The 20,101-nt window shown below is 38.6% G+C and overlaps 1 protein-coding gene and 1 pseudogene across 1 annotated transcript in view; one reads left to right on the top strand and one right to left on the bottom strand.

The window, feature by feature from the left end:
- LOC102473110 (X-ray repair cross-complementing protein 6-like) overlaps positions 1-981 on the bottom strand; it is an 18,403-nt pseudogene extending 17,422 nt beyond the window's left edge.
- Positions 1-19,192, top strand: part of SUB1 (SUB1 regulator of transcription) — a 27,667-nt gene extending 8,475 nt beyond the window's left edge. The window contains exons 2-5 of the mRNA XM_006148500.3: positions 2,498-2,570; positions 5,499-5,621; positions 16,145-16,253; positions 18,222-19,192. Coding sequence (XP_006148562.1) covers positions 2,499-2,570; positions 5,499-5,621; positions 16,145-16,253; positions 18,222-18,301 — 384 coding nt within the window. The 5' untranslated portion in view covers position 2,498 and the 3' untranslated portion in view covers positions 18,302-19,192. The remainder of the gene's footprint in view (positions 1-2,497; positions 2,571-5,498; positions 5,622-16,144; positions 16,254-18,221) is intronic.
- The last annotated feature ends 909 nt before the right edge of the window (positions 19,193-20,101 follow it).

Consider the following 20,101-nt stretch of genomic DNA (forward strand, 5'->3'; position numbering starts at 1 on the left):
CGACTGGGGAGCGTGCGGGCCTGCCCCTCCCCCTGGCCTCGCTCGGTGCTTCCGCCGCCGCGCTGCGGGCCGGGGGCGCTCTGGGCGCGGGGGAGAGCAGACCCAGTCGGAAGGGGGCGGCGAGAGGGGCCGCGGCCGGGGAGGACGGCTGGTTTGCGGGGGGAGGGAACGCGTCGAGGGAAGAAAATGGCGCTTGGTGCAAGTCCCTCCTTTTCCCACACGGTCTGCTCCGCACTTGGCCGCCTCCCACGCCCCCTCCGACCAACCTGTCCCTCCTCCCCGGAGCCGTTGCCAGCCCCTGGGGTTTAGGCTTGCTGGGTTTGCTCCCTAGCTTCTCGCAGCTTCCTGGTACCGACCTCCCTACCCCCTCGTGCTTGTCACCCGCGTGTTGGTGCCTAATTCAAGTGCTGTTCATTCCTAAGTTTATTTTCTCGTCGGTTTTTATTATCCTTCCCCATGCCGAAAAGCAAGACCAAAGATTTTTTTTTTTTAAGTTGACTTTTGTAGATAACGTGCAGTAACGCTTTTAGTGTCGTGTCCCTAAATTACGAGCCAGTTCCTGGCTCCTTCCCCCCTCTCGGAACTATAAAGACTTATTAAAAGTAAAAATATATTTTGTCAAACGTTCAAAGAGTCTGGCTTTAGTTACCGATACCGTGTTTTTTCGAGTAGACTTATTTGGGTTAAGTACAAGGGGATTCTTCGAAATGATCTTAGGCTCCTCGGCAGCTTGACAGACGGCAGTTATACTTGATTACGTTCGGTTTAAGTACCTTTAAGATAAGAAAAGTTTCTTGGGGAGTTGTGTTAGCAAATAGCACAAAAAAACTGAACTGACTTTGGAGATTAGGTGGTGAAATGAAACAGTACCAGGAAAAAAATGAACAAATGGTGGTTATGAACGTTGCTGCTTCCTTCACAATTTACTCTTCTCATTTTAGAGAAATTACCAGTTAAAATCAGCTTGGCTGGATAGGGCATCGTTTGAGCATTTTGAATTTAATGACCAGATGGGGATGGCCCATTTCCTTTACCTTGACCTCCTATTGTGGATCACATTTAATGCCAGTGCTAATGCAAGTATAATCTAGAGAGAGAGTTATGATACATTATTTTTTAACTGAGAAAGCAAGGTCTTTTTTCCTCTTTATGTAACAAAAATTTTGTGTGTTGTTTATTAGGGCCTTCAGGGCATAAAAAAATTAATAGGACCCAGCCTCTTCTGAGATACAAGGAACAAATGATACTTGGGTAATTAGTGGTTTACCACCTGGTATTATATTTATTAATAAATGACTTTAAAAAGAGGGACCCATATAACTTTGGAATTTCTTGAAATTTGGGTTTAGGCTTACTGGTTTGCTTTTTGCCTTGCCTTCAGGCTCTCAGTAAACATCCACTTAAGGCATTAGACTGCTGCCTCTCTGGGGGGAACTTGGGAAACTATTTGCATGCTGTGAATTTGAGGAAAGATTTTGTCTCTCCTATAAACAGACTGTTCAAATTTAAATTATATTCCCCTAGTAGAAAATTATTCTTGTGACTTATATACGAGGGGGCTTTAGAAAGTTAGTGGAAAAGTGGAATTAAAAGATGAGTTTTTCCCCCTCCACAAACTTTTTTTTAAAGCTTTTTGCCATAGGGCATGTGTGCTAGCTAGAGACCAAGACGAGACATAGTGAGAAGAAAGAGAGAAATTACCCCCCAGGGGGATGGCCTTACTGCAATCTCTTCTCCAAACCGTTCCCTTTCATTTCTCTTCTGGGATTTTGGGCACATGGGTACACACACCCAGAGTGATTTTTTAAGCCACCAGATCTGGGACTCCAACTGTGGTTGGACATGTGAGTCCAGCACCTTAACAATCAGGCCCCTTCTGGCCCTGTCCACAAATATTTTGAAGCCCCATGTATCATTTTGTAAACTCTGAATTAATACCGATTGTTTTGATGATAAAGACAAAATTACTATATGAAATATGAAAATATTATAATGGCAAAATTATATGTCACATCTGCAGCTGCTGCTTCTGTTGTAGGAATGTTGGAGTCAATTCCCCTGAATAATTCTACACTGGTATGAATTCAGAAGAATAAAGCAATGCTGAGTAGAATTATTCACATTTTGTTTTTCTGATTTTAGTAATCATTGTTGTCAGCTGCCTTTTTGCAATTTACCCTATTCATAAACTTGTAACCCCACTAAAATGAAGAAGAAAGATCGACTGGCTTTGAGAAAGAGTTATTATAGGAGTGTGAGTGTATATGACATTTAGTTCCTTCTTACTGTGTCCAGAATATTTTGTTGTTCACGTTATTTGCAGTTTAGTACAAATGAAAATTTGTGCTCAGTGTTAACAACTCCAGTAACAAAAAATGATAGAAGGAACCATAGGACTTATCTTTGATGTTTTTGATTGGGGAAGAGATAATAGAGCAAGTGGAAGGTAATATAGCAGTTGTAAATAAATCATTTACATAATGTGTTTTCCTTTCAGAATGCCTAAATCAAAGGAACTTGTTTCATCAAGCTCTTCTGGCAGTGATTCTGACAGTGAAGTTGACAAGAAGGTGACTATTATTGCCCATCATTGTTGTGATAATTTAGCAATATCACTTGCATTCACTTTTGAAAGATAGTAAAAGGCATAACAACCTTTTTTTTTTTTTTTTAAGTGAGTTTTTTTGCTTTAGGGCATGTGTGCTAGCTGGAGAGACAGAGAAAGACAGAAAGTGAGAAATCACTCCCCAGGGGGATGGCTATCCCACAATCCCTTATCCTCTATTCTCCTTTTGGGACTTTGTGTATGCATGTACATGTGCCCAGTGTGAGTTTTAAGCTGCCAGGTCCGGGACTCGAACTGTGGTAGATTATGTGGGTGTCCAGCGACATAACCATTATGCCATCTGCTGGTCCCAGCATATCACAATCTTAAAATGAATTTCTGGGAGTGCCTATCACCTTTGCACCACTTGCCCACTGCGTAGGATGTTTGTTGCACCTCCACATTCCTAGGACTTAAATCAGACTTAAGTCTTCTTTTGAGGATCTTAGGAACTCTAATGTTGTAGAACCATGCGTTAGACCTAGGGGAATAGAATTTAATTAGGTCAAAGCCACTATTTGCCTTTATTTAGAAATCTGTGTAATCTCTAGGTATTGTAGTTGGGCCAAATTACCTGAATTTTTGAATGCAAATACTAATTTTGACTGTCTTTGGAGCCATTAGTATTTATTCTGCTCGTAAGTATTGCTAAATTTCAAGCTCGGTACAGTTTTAAGTTTGAATATTATTTGTTCTGGTCTCTTCCTTTTAGTAAATCAGCAGCCAGTAAAGCTAACGTGAAGCAACCCATTTTGACAGAATAGGCTTTCTCTGCATTTGATGACAACTGCTGTTAAGTGGTGCATTCTACTTGAGCATCTCAGTAGAGCATAACTGAACATCTCACCCTGTGGTCAAGAGTTCCTTGCTTGCAGAACTGTCCTTTATCTCATAGAAGTTTATATATATGAATAAATGTATCTTAGAATAAGTTGGTTATATTCTTCTTAATCAGTATATATCTCTTTTGTAAGGAAATAGTCAACCAGTTGTAATAGTACTTTGAATTCCAGAGGTTTATTCAACAGTAGAAGACACCCTCCCCTCCTATCTTTTTTCCCCCAAAGTTTAGTGTTAACTGAAAGAACAAGAAGAGCTTATGGGAGAATCTTGAAGTTGGAACCTTGGAAGTAAATATACACAATGTATTACCTTCTGGAAAGTTGAAGTAAGGCTTCAAAGAGTATAGATAGCTGTATTTGAAGAAGAAATCTGTGAGTTTTATGTATATGCTCAGTGTAGCCTTTGCATATGTTCACATGACAAGTTTGTATTAAGCTTTTATGTGCTAGACATGTACTAGTCCATGGGGACTACTTAGATCCTCATTTAAAGAGTTATAATTACTGCTTTCTGCTTATTGAGCTAATTTTTTGCTGTTTGTCCAACATAGCTCTAGTAATCTTGTAAGCACTTACATGAAATTCATCCATGTTTTTCATTTTGTTTTACATGTATGTAAAATATTTTACATAACTTGATTTAATTTAGTGAGTTAATTTAGTAGCATTAAAATATTTTTAATATGCTTTTCTAGGAGAAGAAACATGACTGCCCTCTACTGTTTAGGTTGGGTACTCTAGTGGTTTTTATGGGCTGTTAGCTCCTTTATTTTTAAATTAAAATTTTTTTTTTTATTATTTGGGAGAGGTTTTTGCTGTAGGGCGAGTGCACTTGCCGGAAAGACAGAGACAGACAGAAAGTGAGAAATCACCCCCCCCATGGGGGGGGATGGCCACACCGCAATCCCTTCTCTATTCTCCTCTCGGGATCTTGGGCACGCAAGCACACACCCCCTGCATGAGTTTAAACCACTTGGTCTAGGACTCGAACCGTGGTCACCTACATGGGAGTCCAGCAACATGGCCATTATGCCAACTGCTGGTTCCTTAGCTGTTAACTCCTTTTGAGAATTAGGTTATATAGACAATTTTAGAATAATACTGCTTTTAAAAACGTGTTTTGAATGCTAGTCTAACAATACATTGCTGTTTATATCTTTTTTGAGAGAGATTTTTGGTATATGGCACAGCACTTGCTGGGGAGAGACAGATAGAAAGCAAGAAATTACTCCCCGGCGGGGTGGGGGGTGGCCATGCCACAATCCTTTCTCTAGGGATTTTGGGCATGCTGGCACATGCTCCCGGCGAGTTTTAGGCCTCCAAGTCTGGGACTCGATCCATAGTCAGCTACGTGGGAGTCCAGCAACGTAACTGCTATGCCATCTGCTAGTCCCCGCTATCTGTATCTTCAGTGGTTGTTTTGTGAGGAAATTTTTGAATTGTTGACCTCAAGTGCCCAGCATAAAATAGCTTTCTTTAACTTTGTATAATCTTAAATTCTTTAATCCAATTTAAATCCTTTATGGAATAGGCAGGGCATAAAAATAAGTTAGTAATGCCATAGTAATGGAATAGTTGTATTCTTCCTACTTAGTATATTTGTTTTGTGTAAAATAAGTAACTGATGAATAGACTCGTGATTTCTCAAAGTTTAAATGCAGCCAGCCTCCCATCTTTTTAACTCGAGCAAAGAAGTGTTATATAAGAGATCACCATCCACAAAATGACCACTCAAGCCTGAAGTATTCTTTGGAAATTGGAAACACAATTGGATTTAAGTATTTATTAGAGGCAGAGTAATAATACTTTATTGTTAAGTGAAACTTAGTTTATTTCAGGAGTTTTCAAGAGTTCATGGAAAATGCCTGTTATGAAGAAAGCCTGTGAATTTCAACTTTTTTGTATAAAAATAAACTCATACTTGCAGTTTTCATTAAGTTTTTAAAATCCTTTATACATTTATGATTGTTTCCTTAATGAATAAGTTGGCGTAGATATGTTTTACTGTTATGTATGCTAATTTTAACTGTTATTCCTTTTTGTATTCCAAGTTAAAGAGGAAAAAGCAAGTTGCTCCAGAAAAACCTGTAAAGAAGCAAAAGACTGGTGAAACTTCTAGAGCTCTGTCATCTTCCAAACAGAGCAGCAGCAGCAGAGATGATAACATGTTTCAAGTAAGTTGGTGATTAAGCCAGATAAATTATCTAGCATTATCTTAAGAAAAATAAAAGTATCTTAATCTGTGTCAGATCCATGGTGCAGTAGTAATGTGCTACTCAAGATAAACTAGATTTCACGTGTTTCTTCAGCTTTGCATAGCAGTCGTGAGTGCTCAAGATCTGATGGGCTGGAGGACTAGAGGAAGGGAATCACAAGATGTGACCAGATCCTGTTGAGGGTGCTCATTAGTTCTTCTCCCTCCCTACCTCTCCATTCTCCTCCTCCCCTTTTTTGCTCTTTTTTCCTCCCTCCCTCACATTCAGTCATGAATGAAGAAAAAAAAATTTTAAGTACCTTAATGTGGGCCAGTTCATGGTCTGTTAGTTAAGAGTACTGGATCTCACATGGCATACTATGTGGTGTAAGTCCTGAATGTGGCAACTTGAACGGTGTGTGTGTGCATATGGCCAAAATCTTGAAAGGGAGAAACAGAAGAGAGGAAATGTGGTGTGATCGTTTCTCTTTGGGGGGGGGGTGCTTTCTCTCTCTCCCTCTATTGTCTGTGGAGAGTGCATGTACCCTTTGGCAAATTTTTTAGAAAGGTACCTAGGGACCAGCAGATGGCATAATGGTTATGTTGCTGGATTCCCATGTAGTTGACCGCGTTTCAAGTCTTGGACCCGGTGGCTTAAAACTCAGGTGGAGCATGTATGCGTATGTGCATTCCCCAAATTCCAAGAGGAGAATGGAGGAGAAGGGATTGTGATGTGGCCATCTCCCCTGGGGATGACTTCTCACTTTCTGTCTCTATATCCCGGGCAAGTGCATGCAAATACCCTATAGCAAAAGTATCTTTTTTTAAAAAAAAAAAAAACTTGATCCAATACTGCATAATAACCTGTTATGTCTGTTATAATCCTCTTGACTAAGAATATTTATTAAAATATAAAAACAGACTGACAGGTGGTGGGGTGGTTAAGGGCGCTGAACTCCCACATGATAACCACAGTTTACGTCCTGAACCTGGTGACTTGCTTTCTCACTTTGCACCCCCCCACTTTCTCACTGTCCCTGTCAAATTAAAATAAATAAATAAAGTTAAAATAAAATAATTCTTTAAAAAGAAATACTAAAACAAACAAAAAAAAGATCAGCAGATGGCATAACAGTTACGTCGCTGGTCTCCCAACCGAGGTTGACCTTGGTTCAAGTCCCCGACCTAGTGGCTTCAAACTTAAGCCGGACACGTGTGGCTGTGTGCCCAAAGAGGAGACTGGAGAAGAGGGGATTGCAGCATGGCCATCCACCCTGGTGGGTGATTTATGTCTTTCTGTGTCTCTCTGTCTCTGTGGCTAGCGAACATACTCTATAGCAAAAATCTTGCAGGAAAAAAAGGAAACAAATTAATAGAAAAGAAAATAATTTATATGATACTGCGTTATTATTAGAGTGTAAAAGTCTATAGTTTTGTTATATAGTCATTGTTGGTGTCCGGGAGGGGGTAGATTGATTCTAGGACCTCTCCTTTCAATAACAAAATCTGAAAATGCTCAAGTCCCTTGTATAAAATGACACAGTGTTTGTATATAACCAGTGCATATCTACCTGAAGACTAAGTCACCCCTAGATTACTTATAATGTCAATACAATGGAAGTGGTACATAAATAATTGTTATTTGTATTGTTTTGGGAATAACGGCAAGAAAAATGTCTGTGGGTTCGGGGAGATACAGTCCTTTTTTTCCTGAATATTTTGTTTGTAGTTGGTTTCACCTGCAGATATAGAACCTATGGCTATGAAGGGTCAGCTGTATTTAAAACAGTGCAAATTTAAATGTTTTAGAAATCCAAGAAAAAGAAATCTAGAACTGCACATTTAGAAAGTAACTTGAAAGAGATAGGTTGAATAGTGGGCTCTGGAGTATGAATAAGATTATTGGATAACAAGCAGCAATATGACCTGCCTAATTTAGGCCTGGTTAGAAATAGAAAAGGGGAATGGCCTGAATAGGTAAAGTTAGGGAAGTTCATTAGAGGAATTTGATGAAATCACTTGGAGAGGAATAGTATAACTTTTCTGGGTTTTTTAGTTCAAGGAGACTTGTTAATTGTCATCATTGTACAAGTATCTGTGAAGGGTGAGGTGTGTGTTGGGGATATGGGGATGTAGGTGAGGTCACTTAGGTAATTGTATACTTTAATCTCTGTGAGTGTTTGGGCTTAGATGGTTTTCCCAAAGAGGACAGATAGTGACAATTATAAAATGGCTGGTGAGGAAGACTGGACCAGAGGAATTATGCAAGAAATGAAAACAAGACCTGATGTGTGATGTGATCAAGTATGTTGGGTCTCTCCTGTGGCAGATGGAGAGGTTTGTTGGGAAATATTCATATGGGATCCCCAGCATGGTTGACTGAAGCTGTCCATGGAGAAAATGGATGGGGAGGGTGTCTGTTTGGTGATACTCCAATAAAGGATGAAGGGCAAGAGAAAAGGATGGATAACAAGAGACGGTGAAGGAAAAATTAGAATAGTTTCAGGGAGACTTAGTGTGCCATCAGATTGGACAGAATGAAATGGGAAACGTTTATTTGACTAGAAAGTGAAGCTAGCCTACATGTGTGTTTATTAACCTCTTCTGGTCTTGCAAAGTGGTGTGCCAGGATTAAAGTGAGAACAGGAATATAGAAGTTGGGTATTTATACTCATTTTTGTTCTACTATACTTCAGGATTAGGAAAATAGATAAAGTGCAGATTAATTTGTTATGGATTTAAATCCTTTCACTTCTGGGGCCGGCAAGTGGCGTGGTGGTTAAAGGCGCTGGACTCACACATGGCCGATCACAGTTCAAGTCTCAGACCTGGTGGCTTGCTTTCTCACTTCCTCTCTGTCTCTCTCTGATCAAACTGAAAAATAATAATGATAATAATAAATAAAGTTAAATAAAATAATTCTTAAAAAAATCCTTTCACTTCTGTGTAATTTAGAAGATTTGGGTTAAACTAATTTGATAGAGAACAAAAGTAAATGCTTATATGTGAGGAAGAATTATAAAAGGGTCTCATTGCTTTTAGTAGATACTAAGTTGAATGCTTGCTGTGTTTTACATTTCAGGCTTTACCAGGTTCTGAGTGAACTAAGTAGATGTTTTCTGGCTTCATGGAATTTTTGGGGACAGAAACACTAATAAGCAAGATTATAAAATGTTAAGCTGAGAAGTAAAAGGACAGGTTATTATTGAGAGAGTAGGTGTACTGAGAATCTATGACAGTGGCATTTAAAACTTAAGGCAGAGGAGGAACCAGCTATGTCAAATATATGGGAGAGAGAAGGACTTTTGAAGTAGAGGGAATTGTGCTAGACTGAAGAGGCAAAAAGCTTAGATCATCAAGAATTTGTGGATTGGGAACCAGCAGTTAGCAAAATGGCTATGTCGCTGGACTCCCACATAGTCGACCGTGGTTCGTGTCCCTGACCCGGTGGCTTAAAACTCACGCCGGGCGCGTGTGCGTGCGTGCCCAAGATCTCGAGAGGAGAGTGGAGGAGAAGGGATTGTGGCGTGGCCATCCCCCCTGGGGGGTGATTTCTCGCTTTCTGTCTGTATGTCTCTCTCTGTCTGTCTGGCGAGCGCATGCACCCTGTAGTGAAAACCTCTCCCAAAAAAAAGAGAATTTGTAGATGGAGCTTGGAAAGTCTGGCCGGGTTATAGACAAGAGGTCCAGTTGGAAGGAGACTGAAGGCCAAATCTTTCAGGGTCTTCCTCTTAGGAATTCTTCAGGAATTTGGATTTTATTCTGCATATAGCAGGGAGAATGAGATGTAAAATCTGCAAGAGAGTAACTCTTCCTTTCATAGACTTTTTCCACGTAAGTGGAAGGAAAGACTACTTTGTAATATTTTACTTTAATGTTTGTTAAGTACTTGCTGGGCAACTATCTTGGGCTTTTTTATAATGATTGGTTCTATTAACTATATGCCTACTTAATAGTAGATACTTCTGTGGTCTTTTAATAGATTTCTATCTTGTCTTTGTCATCCCTGATTTTAGATGGGGAAACCTGGGACCAGCAGGTGGCATGGTAGTTATGGTGCTTGACTCACATGGCCAACTGCAGTTGGAGTCTCGGACTTCTTGGCCTGATAGGCTGGGCACATGTGCACCCAAAATCTTGAGAAGAAAAAGGAAGAGAATAGATTGCAGTGTGTCCTTTCTCCTTGGGGTGGGGGAGGAGTGACTTCTTACTTTACCTCGCTATTTCTCTCTCTCCTTTCTGGTGAGTGCACACACCTATGAGAGAGACCTTTAAAAAAAAAAGAAAGAAAGAAACCAGGCTCCACATTTTAGAGATTCTATTATGTGGAAGTAGTTTTGGGGGAAAACCAAAACAATTTTTAGAGCTGTTTTTTTTCTCACTAGAAAAAATGAGCTTCAGTTACTAAACCCTCATGTAGAAAGGTTTCCCTATCTCCTGAGACTGTTAGACACGTCACCTTTTGAAAATCTGCTTCTAGGAGGAATGTAAGTCTTCTTATTTCCTTTCTTATTGTTTTGATTTTGGAAAGAGGGTAAGTGAGAAATCGCCCCAAAGGACTGGCGACACACCACAATCCCTTCTCCCAAGTCTTTGGCCATTCCTTCTCCATCCTCCTGTCTGGATTTTCTTTTTTTGGAGAGTTTTTTTTTTTCGCTATAGGGCATGTGCACTCGCCAGACAGAAAGAAATATAGAGACAGAAAGCGAGAAATCACCCCCCAGAGGGGATGGTCACGCTGCAATCCCTTCTCCTCCATTCTCCTCTCGTGATCTTGGGCACGCACGCACATGCGCCCGGCGTGAGTTTTAAGCCACCAGGTCCGGGACGCGAACCGCGGTCGACTACGTGGGAGTCCAGCGACATAATCATTACGCTAACTGCTGGTTCCCTGGATTTTCTTTTTAAAAAGAATTATGATGATTTTTGTTAATCTTGATTTGTTGTTACTGCCTTAAAAAAAAAAAAATTGACCAGAGAGAAATGGAGAAAGAAAGGGAAAGCCAGAAAGCAAGCCGCCGGGTCTGGGACTCACACCCGGGTAGGCCATGTGGGTGTCCAGTAACCACTGTGCCACCTACTGGCTCCTCCTGTCTAGATTTTGGGTGGACACACACACACACACACACGGCATAGTTTTTTTTTTTTGGGGGGTGGGGGGAGAGGGCACATGTGCTCGCCAGAAAGACAGACAGACAGGCAGAAAGTGAGAAACCACTCCCCGGGGGGGATGGCCACACACGCACATGCACCCAGCGTGCGTGTAAGCCATCTGGTCCAGGACTTGAACTGCGGTCGACTACATGAGAGTCCAGCTAGACATAGCCATTACATTAACTGCTGGTCCCTAGTTTTTCAAGCTGCTAGGTTCAGGACTGGAATCACAGAGTTGGCCCTTTGTGATACAGCATTGTAACTGCCATGCCACCTGTAGCCCCGTAAGTCTTACTTTCCAAATGGCTTTCACAGAGTTAGTAGTGAAAGTAGCATTTAATTTCATTACCATTATAGCTTTTTCCTTGAAATGATATTTTGGCTATAGAAAAATATATTTTTATGCCAAAATTTATTAAGTTTTTATTTTTTACTGAATTTTAATCAGTTTAACTGCATGTTAGACTACATTGGTTATATAATATTAAAATGAGGTCTTCATTTTTATTAATAATCACAGCTGATAAGTATTGGGTATCAGAAAGTCCCATGACATATTTTTGTTTTTCTATGGAAAGAAGCATTTTTTCCCAATGACCCAGTATATTAGAAAGATGAGATTTTTGGAAGGAAAAACAGTCCCCCATTAGTATTGTATGAGTTTTTCTTTTCTTTCTTTTTTTTTATAGAGCTATATATTTTCTGTATTCATCAAAAAAGTGCTTTGAAGGCACCTCCTAGACATTGCTAGGTCTTCAAATGTTGAAATCTTTCAGACCCAGCATACCAGAATTACGTTGTTAACAAATTTAAAATCCAAATGAAAATTTGGTCTTGGCCTGAAGCAGAGTAAGACAGGATTTTTTTTTTTTTTTTTTTAAAGTTTGTTTATTTCTGCTATGAGTGAGGGCGAGGAGATAGACAGTATTCCCAACAGGGTTTTGGTGCCATTATCCACTCCCAGCCTTCAGCCAGACCTGGATCATGGGCAAGCACAAGCCCAGCATACTAAGCCAGGTAGGTTTTTCAGATATCAGCCAGGAGCCTTTTCATGTTGGTTTGCCTTGCAGAGCTTTGTGTTTTACTGTTGTGTCACCATTTGTCCAGGCCCATGATATGTGTTTTATTTTAATTCAAAAACTAATCTATCAGTTATAAATTGAACTAGAGGAAATTATTGTAAATTCTGAAAAGATGATGTATATCCAACATAAGTAGCTCTCTAGATATAGCATCTAGAAAATCATTCTAGAGGAAAATCACTGCACTAGTCTTTTAAACTTTGGAATGATTCAGGCAGAAATTTGACTAGAGAGGAAATATTATTGGAAGCTTGCCTTTTGGTTTATTCAGCTCTGAGTTTTAAAAACTTGGTTCCATAAGGAATTAACCTACCTAAGATGACTTCTGTGATATTAAAGACAGACTGAAGAGTTATCTTCTAATTACTTAGATAGAGCCTCTGTCTTAAAAAGTCAAAATGGGAGACCAGCAGATGGCGTAATGGTTACATCGCTGGACTTTCAGGTAGTTGATGGTGATTTGAGTCTCAGACTTGGTGGCTTAAAACTTGATCTGGGCGCGTGCCCAAGGTCCTAAGAGGAGAATGGATGAAAAGGAATTGCGACATGACCAACACCCCTGGGGGGGTGATTTCTTACTTTCTGTCTCTCTTTGGTGAGTGGGTGTACCCTATATAGCAAAACAAACAAACAAACAAAACTTAAAAAATCAGCTAAATAAAAATAAAAATGGTTGAGGCAGGAGGCTCTTTTCCCCTTCTTGATTTCATTGTGTCTGCTGGTTATAAAAACAATGTTTTATATGAGGCAAAAAGCCTGTTTTATCTTAATTTCATAAGTGATTTAATTTTAAATCCTGGTGGCAGTTTTTCACTGTTTGCATCATGACAGTACAGTTATCCAGAATAAAAAAAGAACATAAATCACAAAATCATTTTGTGTCAGACTTTCCCTTTCTCTTTTTGGTGCTCATAGGAGTGCTGTCAGCAATGTGTCTCTAAAAGTACAGATCCAAGCACAATGTAAATCTGATTTTTTTTTTTTTTTTTTTTTTTGCTAGAGGGCGTAGGCGCCTGCCAGATAGAGATGGAGAAAGAAGGAAAATGAGAAAGCACTGCCAAGGGGATATGGCTGTGCTTCAATCCCTTTTCTATTGTCCTCTCAGGATTTTGGGCATGCATCCACATGACCCACTGTTCTTTTTAAGCCATTGGGTCGTGTCCTTGAACTTTGCAGTCAGCCATGTGGGTTCCAGCATTCCTTAACCAGAATGCCACTGGTTCACCCATGGATTCCAGTTTCCCCCCCCCATTTTATTTATATGGAGAAAGCTACAGTAAGGTCTGTAGAAGGTATCAACATAACCTTGCCTCTACAGAAAGAAATTCAGATGTGAATAGCAACAGGTAAGGTACATATCTTCCTCCTTAACAGTGCAATTAATTCACATTGAAATAAAGTCAAATATAACAAAGTCAAAATAAGTGTTTCTCCGTAATCAGTGTACGGAGAATTTCCAATGTAAAGATCATTTCAGGTTTAAGAAATCTGCAGTCTCCCTATAGAATATCCTAAGATAAAGGAGATGCAGTTCATTCATTTAACTGTCAACTCTTGGGTTTTTCCAGTATTCTTCACAGAAAAAAGTAATGAGTTGACATACATATAAATAGAATATATTTAGTCTATACAGTAAAAAAAAAATGCAAATTATAAAGTGAGCTAATAAGTCCAAATACAGGTTTATAAAACTGAGAACATTTTATTTAAAACAGTATTTTTTCATGTAAAAATATTGTTTCAGCAAAAAATAATTTGGTTGTTTTTCAGCTACATTGTAGACCTTGTGAGCTGACATTGCAGATGTCCAAGTATCTTAAAAACCATAATATCTCAAATGCATACAAAATGATATATGTCTTCAGGGTATTTTTGGAAGTTTGTTTTTTTGTCTTGCTTCAGAAACACTTCTAAAATGGGTAAACATCAGAGAGTTTCATGGTACAATAAAACAGTAGACAGCACTCAATTTACTGCTAATGCTGAAAAAACCCTAGATTTTACAGTACTCTGGAATATAATGAAAAATTTTTATTTTATATTGCATATTTCTGAGCCCATTCTTTTGCATGCTTTGTGTTTTTTGGTTTGATTTAGTATCAATATCTGGTACTAAATGGTCATCTAGATTAGGATCAAGAAGTAGAGAACATATGGACAATAAAACTTTTGATGCAGTCAGAGCTAGTGACCACTGTGACCTCAGAATATCAAGACAAATAACTTCCATTACCGTCTATATTGATTGGGCTGATACATTTTTGTTAAAGCACTCTTTGGTGGTATGAAAGGGTAGCCTGTTGAAAAATGTAGAGTGAGAAGGAAGACTCCACCTTGATAGATGCTGTCAGGAAGGCCCCAAGGCAGTTGCTTGCCAGTGGAATAGGTCATCTTCCACAGATTCAGCTGAATAGTGAGCAAGGTAGATCACATTGCAGGTCACTTAATTCTTTTTAAATCTGCTTCAGTGTCATGGTCAGGGAGGACAGCAGGGACACTGGCCAGGGTGGGGGTGGCTGCAGGTATTGGGGATCACGGCTGGGCTTGCTGGCTTTTTGGTAGACTCATCCTGGTGAGTCCACAGCTTGCTACTCATTGACTTGCTCAGGCACTGGTGCCTGCTTTGTATGCACCCATACATGAGTGCTTGAATAAGCAGGTGGGGATGCCAAGGAGACTCTTTTGTTTCCACTTTTTCTTCTCTTAGGAACTTTTAAAGACCCCCTTATATAGGGAATACATGTATTTTTTAACTTAAGGGGAACTTTATTTAGGTTTTTGTGTTGCTTTTTGAACAGTCTAATTATAAAAGTGAGTTGAAGTTAAGAGAGAAGAAAGAACATGAAACCTAAGAAGCAACATACATAATAGAATCTTTGGGCATAATCAAATGGACAGATAGGAGAAGGGAGTGCCAGGGCCAGCTGCTTGTCAAGTGGCCTCTGTATGATACCTTATGGTCGGTACCTTATTATTATTATTATTTTTTTAATTTTATTTTTTCCTCTTAAGAATGCATGTGTGCTGTCTAGAGAGTGTAAGTAAGAAAGCACCCCACCACCACCACCTTGGTGAGCATGGCTGTGCTGCATTTCTTTCTTCATTCTCTTTTGGTATTTTGGACACACATGTGCATGAGCCTGGTGTATATATCTCAAGCCAGCCAGGTCTTGGACTTGAACCATGTAGTTGGCCATGTGAAATCCTAGCCACTCTAGCCACCATGTTGACCTCATTATTTTCTTTAATCTTTACTCCAAGGTCGTCTCCAACTGGATCTGTGTCTGTTCTTTTCTCAGGCTCACTTGAAAGACCATGGCCTCTGGACTTAAATTGAATGACTTAATAATGTTTATAAGTGATTAGAAATGTGAGGTGTGCTTTTTTTATTTTTAAAAATTTGTATTTGCATACATACTTGTTAGAGAGAGAGAAGTGAGAAAGCACTTTGTTCATGCTGCAGTCTCTGCTTTATTCCCCTCTCGGAATTTTGGGCAATATGTACACATGCCTGGTGTGACTTTCAGCCTGCCAGACCGTGGAATCCACCTGTTTTAACTATCATGCCACTGACTGGCCCCTTAATATACTATCTCTTCAGAAAGATTTTTTTCTATTTTTAATGCCAGAAGGCGCACAAAAGGGGCAGGGAGAGAAAGCAACTCCGCCCCCAGTATGACTTGGTCATGGTACAATCCTTTTTTCCTTAATACTCTATACTGTCAGGATCCTGGGCTCATGTATATGTGGTGTTTTTCAGTCTGCTAAAGCCAGGACTCGAACGCCTGTCAACCATGTGGGATCTGGCTTTCTATGCATAGTACTCTTATTGCTACGTATTAATGCTAAGGAATATTTATTAGATTGTTTTGTTTTTGTTATAGGGCATGTGTGCTTGCTGGAGAGAGAAAGTGAGAACTCACCCCTAGAGGGTATGTTCATGACATAGTCCACTCTTCGACTCTCCTCTTGGGATTTTGGACATGTATGCACACGTGCCTGGTATTTTTTTCAGGCCACTGAGTCTGGAGCTTGAGCCAGAGAGTCAGCCTTGTGGAACATAGTGCTTTCATCACCACATCAGCCACTGGCCCCTAGAATTTTATTTTTATATTTTTAAACAACTGTCATCTTTGGTTGCAATTTTGATAGGATACTAGTCTTTTTTATGATTAGAAGTAGGGTGAGGATGTAACAAATCATGAATATTAGTTTGGATGTCATCGTCAAAAGGAACACCTCTTTTTATGTTTTGTTTATTTTGCAGATTGGGAAAATGAGATATGTCAGTGTTCGGGATTTCAAAGGGAAAGTTCTAATTGATATCAGGGAATATTGGATGGATCCAGAAGGTGAAATGAAACCAGGAAGAAAAGGTAAGGTTTAATGTTAGACTAAACTGAAACTTTTAAATTTTTTTTATTTCATGAGAGGAAGAGACAGGGTCAGATCACAACTTTAAGTAGGGTTGCATGCCACAATCTTCCCCTCCAGGCTTCCTGAATCATACCCATGCACATAGGTTAGCTCAGCAATCAAACCCTGATTTTCCATGTGGATTTAGTATTGTGGAGTGGCTTACTACCTGCTGTTGGGACTAAATTAAACTTTCTGGGGCCGGCAAGTGGCGTAGTAGTTAAGGTGCTGGACTCCTGCATGGTTCACTGGGGTTTGAGTCCCGGAGCTGGCAGCGTGCTTTCTTACTTTCTTTCTCTTTTTTTTGTCTGTCTCTGGTGAGCACATGTGCCCCATAGAAAAATTTAAAAAATTAGTAATGAATAAAATTAAATAAATCTTACCCAAAAAACCTGTCTAAATAACCTATTTTACTTGAAATAATGTTGATGGGGCACACAGGTCAAGTAAGAACCTTATTTACTTGATGATGTCATGTATCTTTTGGCCATGATACTTAACCCTTTTTTGAAGAGATGTTTTAAATACAGCTATTGGGACTGAAACCCTGGAAAGGAATATTCCAGTATCACTTTAAAGCACTTTCTGGGTGTTGTCCCAATAGATTCTCCTTAAATAGGAAAGATGGGGCCAGCAGATGGTGTAATGGTTATGTCATTGGACTGCAACATGGCCAACCTTGGTTTGAGTCCTGGACCTGGTGGCTTAAAACTTAAGCTAGGGGGCCAGCAGGTGGTGTGGTGGTTAAAGGCGTGGATTCCCACATGGCTTACCGTAGTGTGAATCCCAGGGCTGGCGGCTTGCTTTTTCACTTTCCTTTTCTCTCTCTCTGGTCAAATTTGAAAAAAAAAAAAAAGAGGGAATTAAATAAATACACAAAAACAAAAAACAAACCCCAAAACTCTAGCCAGGCACACATGTATGTATGTGTGAACCCTAGATCCCGGGAGGAGAAAGAAGGGATTGTGATGTGGCCATCCCCCCCGGGGGTGATTTTTCACTTTCTGTCTCACTATCTCTGTCTCTTCGCTCGAATACATGTGTAAAAAGTAAAAAAAAAAAAAAAAAAAGTCTTCAATAAAAATAAATAAGAAAGACAGATGTTATTATCTAACCTTTTATAAGTTTTACTTAGGTGTTAGGTGACTTCTAAGCTCTTTACTCAGATTACCCGATCTGATAGTTCACAGTAACCCTTTGAGGTATAGGTACCCTTTCATTGGTGAGGAAACTGAATTGTAGGAGGCAGTGTATTTTTTAAGATGATACAGTTATTGATGGATTAGGATTTGAACCCCGGCAGCCATGACTTTAGATGCACTCTTGTGCAGTATATACATTCTAAGAAGTTCTGTATGAATAATTTTCCAGGGATTTTTCCAAAATGAAATGAGTGCTTCTGTAAAGAATGTAGGACAAAGTCATTCATCTTGAATTTCTGTGTAATTTTGGGGCAAATGTTGCAACTGACCAAATGTAACAATGGAGTGTCTCATGCCAGATTTGGGCCACTTAACCTGCCTGCTGACTTATAGGTATTTATGAGATACATGAAGGTGGAGTTTAGAAAATTCGTGGAACATAGGTATCATGAACAAAGTGCATGGGATTCTTTTTTTTTTTTTTTTTTTGCATGAAGATAAACTTTCATTTTTTCATAACTTTTTGTAGTCTTACTCTCAAACCATCACTTGTTTTTATTGGCTATAGTAGGTATTATGGAGAATGTGGGTGGGGGAAGTAAAACTGAATGTAAGGTTGATGTACTTAGGAAATTGTGATGAATCTGTAATTAACAAATATAAGAACTTTGCCTCAATATTGTAGCATTGTGCCATTTGGTAAAACAATATTTTAGTTGGAAACTTGAAAATCCTTGAGAAAGTTTAAATAGGCTTCTAATTATGTATTTTTAAACTTTGTTTTAGGTATTTCTTTAAATCCGGAGCAATGGAGTCAGCTGAAGGAACAGATTTCTGACATTGATGATGCAGTAAGAAAACTGTAACATCTGAGCCATATAAAAACCTGTACTGTTCTAGTTGTTTTAATCTGTCTTTTTACATTGGCTTTTATTTTCTAAACGTTGTTTTCCAAGCTATTGTATATTTGGAGTGCAGAACAATTTGTAAGATGAATACTTTTTTTTTAATGTGCATTATTAAAAATGTTCTGAGCAAAGCTAACTGTCAACTTTATTAAGGAGAATTGCTCTGTGCCCAGTACCTAGTGTAAAATAAAATCAAGTAATACAATCTTAACTGTTGTGGCCTTTTTTGATCAGAAGAGTTGGTACTGTGTAAGGCCAAAAGTAACAGTTTAATAGAACTTTTAGTTTCAGCTCAGCCTTTACATTAAAAAAGAGATTTATGTTGCACTGAGTTTATAAACTTAATTCTTGAAATCCATCCTTGATCTGTTTTTTCCAAATGTTTAGACTTGTTCAACTTTACCACCCCGGTGATATTTCACTTTCCTTTCTTTTCTTCATTTTCCCTTAATAACATAATTTTTTCTGTGTTCAGTTTTCATTTTATTTTTAGTTTGTTCCTTGAATATAATTATGCTAATTTGGAAAGTCAGTGAAACTGTCAATGTTAACTCAGTAAGGTACTCTATAAGTAAAGTATTATGTGAGAACTGCAGTCACTTAATCTACTGTATTTAAACATTAGCAGATATAGTTTGATAAATAACATGGATTATAAGAAAACTGAGCAAGTGTATGTTATTACCCATAGTGTTCTGTGTAGTCGTTATTGCTTAGTCTGCAGAAAATATTGACTTGGATAACTGGTTTGCTTTCACTTATTTAAACATGTTCACCATGGGATGATGTCTATAAAATCAGATATTGTTATTAGGATTTAATAAAAACTGAAAGCTTGCTGGCCTAAAATTTTATTTTATGATGTTGAGTATGGATTATATGTAGCCAGAGATGTCACTAAACTTTAATGTCATGATAGATTATGTGGTCAGCCTTTAGGAGAAAGAGCATATAGAACCTATGTGTTTTTTTGACTGTTTCAGTAGACTTGGTTATTTTCTAGTTAATCTGGATAATGGCATCCTAGACTTCATGTTACTAAATTTTAGCAGACATTCTTAAGTTGTTTTTATGTAATCATCATGATAAAACAGACAGATTGAGGCACATAGTTCAGGACTTTGCAGCAATAAATAGGGCATGGTGTGCCTTAGGAAAAGAATGTTTTATGTAAAGGGTACTATAACTGAAATTATAGAAGGTGGTAGTGAAGAGGAGAGAATTCTTTTCAAACCTAAATGATATACAAATAATATTTTGAGATTTTGATCTTATTTATGGGACACAACTTTATATAGAATAGTAATAAAGGTTAAAAGATATATAAAAGGTGCTCATTGACAAATTATATTTGGTAGCAAAATGCAAATGATTACTGCTTTTTAAAAGCTGCCATATCAGAGTTACACTATTCTGCTACCAAGCTCTCGTTTCTATGTTTAAAACGTTTTGTAGTAGAATTGCCAGTAATTCAATTTCAAAATCATTTATCAGGACACATTGTTGGCATTTTAAAATTTTTCCCCAGAAGCTATTATTTTGTATTTTTTCCTTTCACTTTTTAGATGACTTTTAAAAAGTATATTTAGCAGTAACCTTAGTTGGTGAAAATTAGTAAAATAAATCTCTCTTCTGGTAGTTTAGCCTTTGTCAAATGATAGGTACCAAAGTGATCAAAGCAATCTATTTTAGACAAATTATGCTTCATAACTTCTCCCCCTTATTTGGGAATTTAGTGTGTCCTAGTAACTTAATTGG

The sequence above is a fragment of the Tupaia chinensis genome, unplaced genomic scaffold, assembly GCF_000334495.1.
Source record: "Tupaia chinensis unplaced genomic scaffold, TupChi_1.0 Scaffold000237_1, whole genome shotgun sequence".
Taxonomy (NCBI): domain Eukaryota; kingdom Metazoa; phylum Chordata; class Mammalia; order Scandentia; family Tupaiidae; genus Tupaia; species Tupaia belangeri.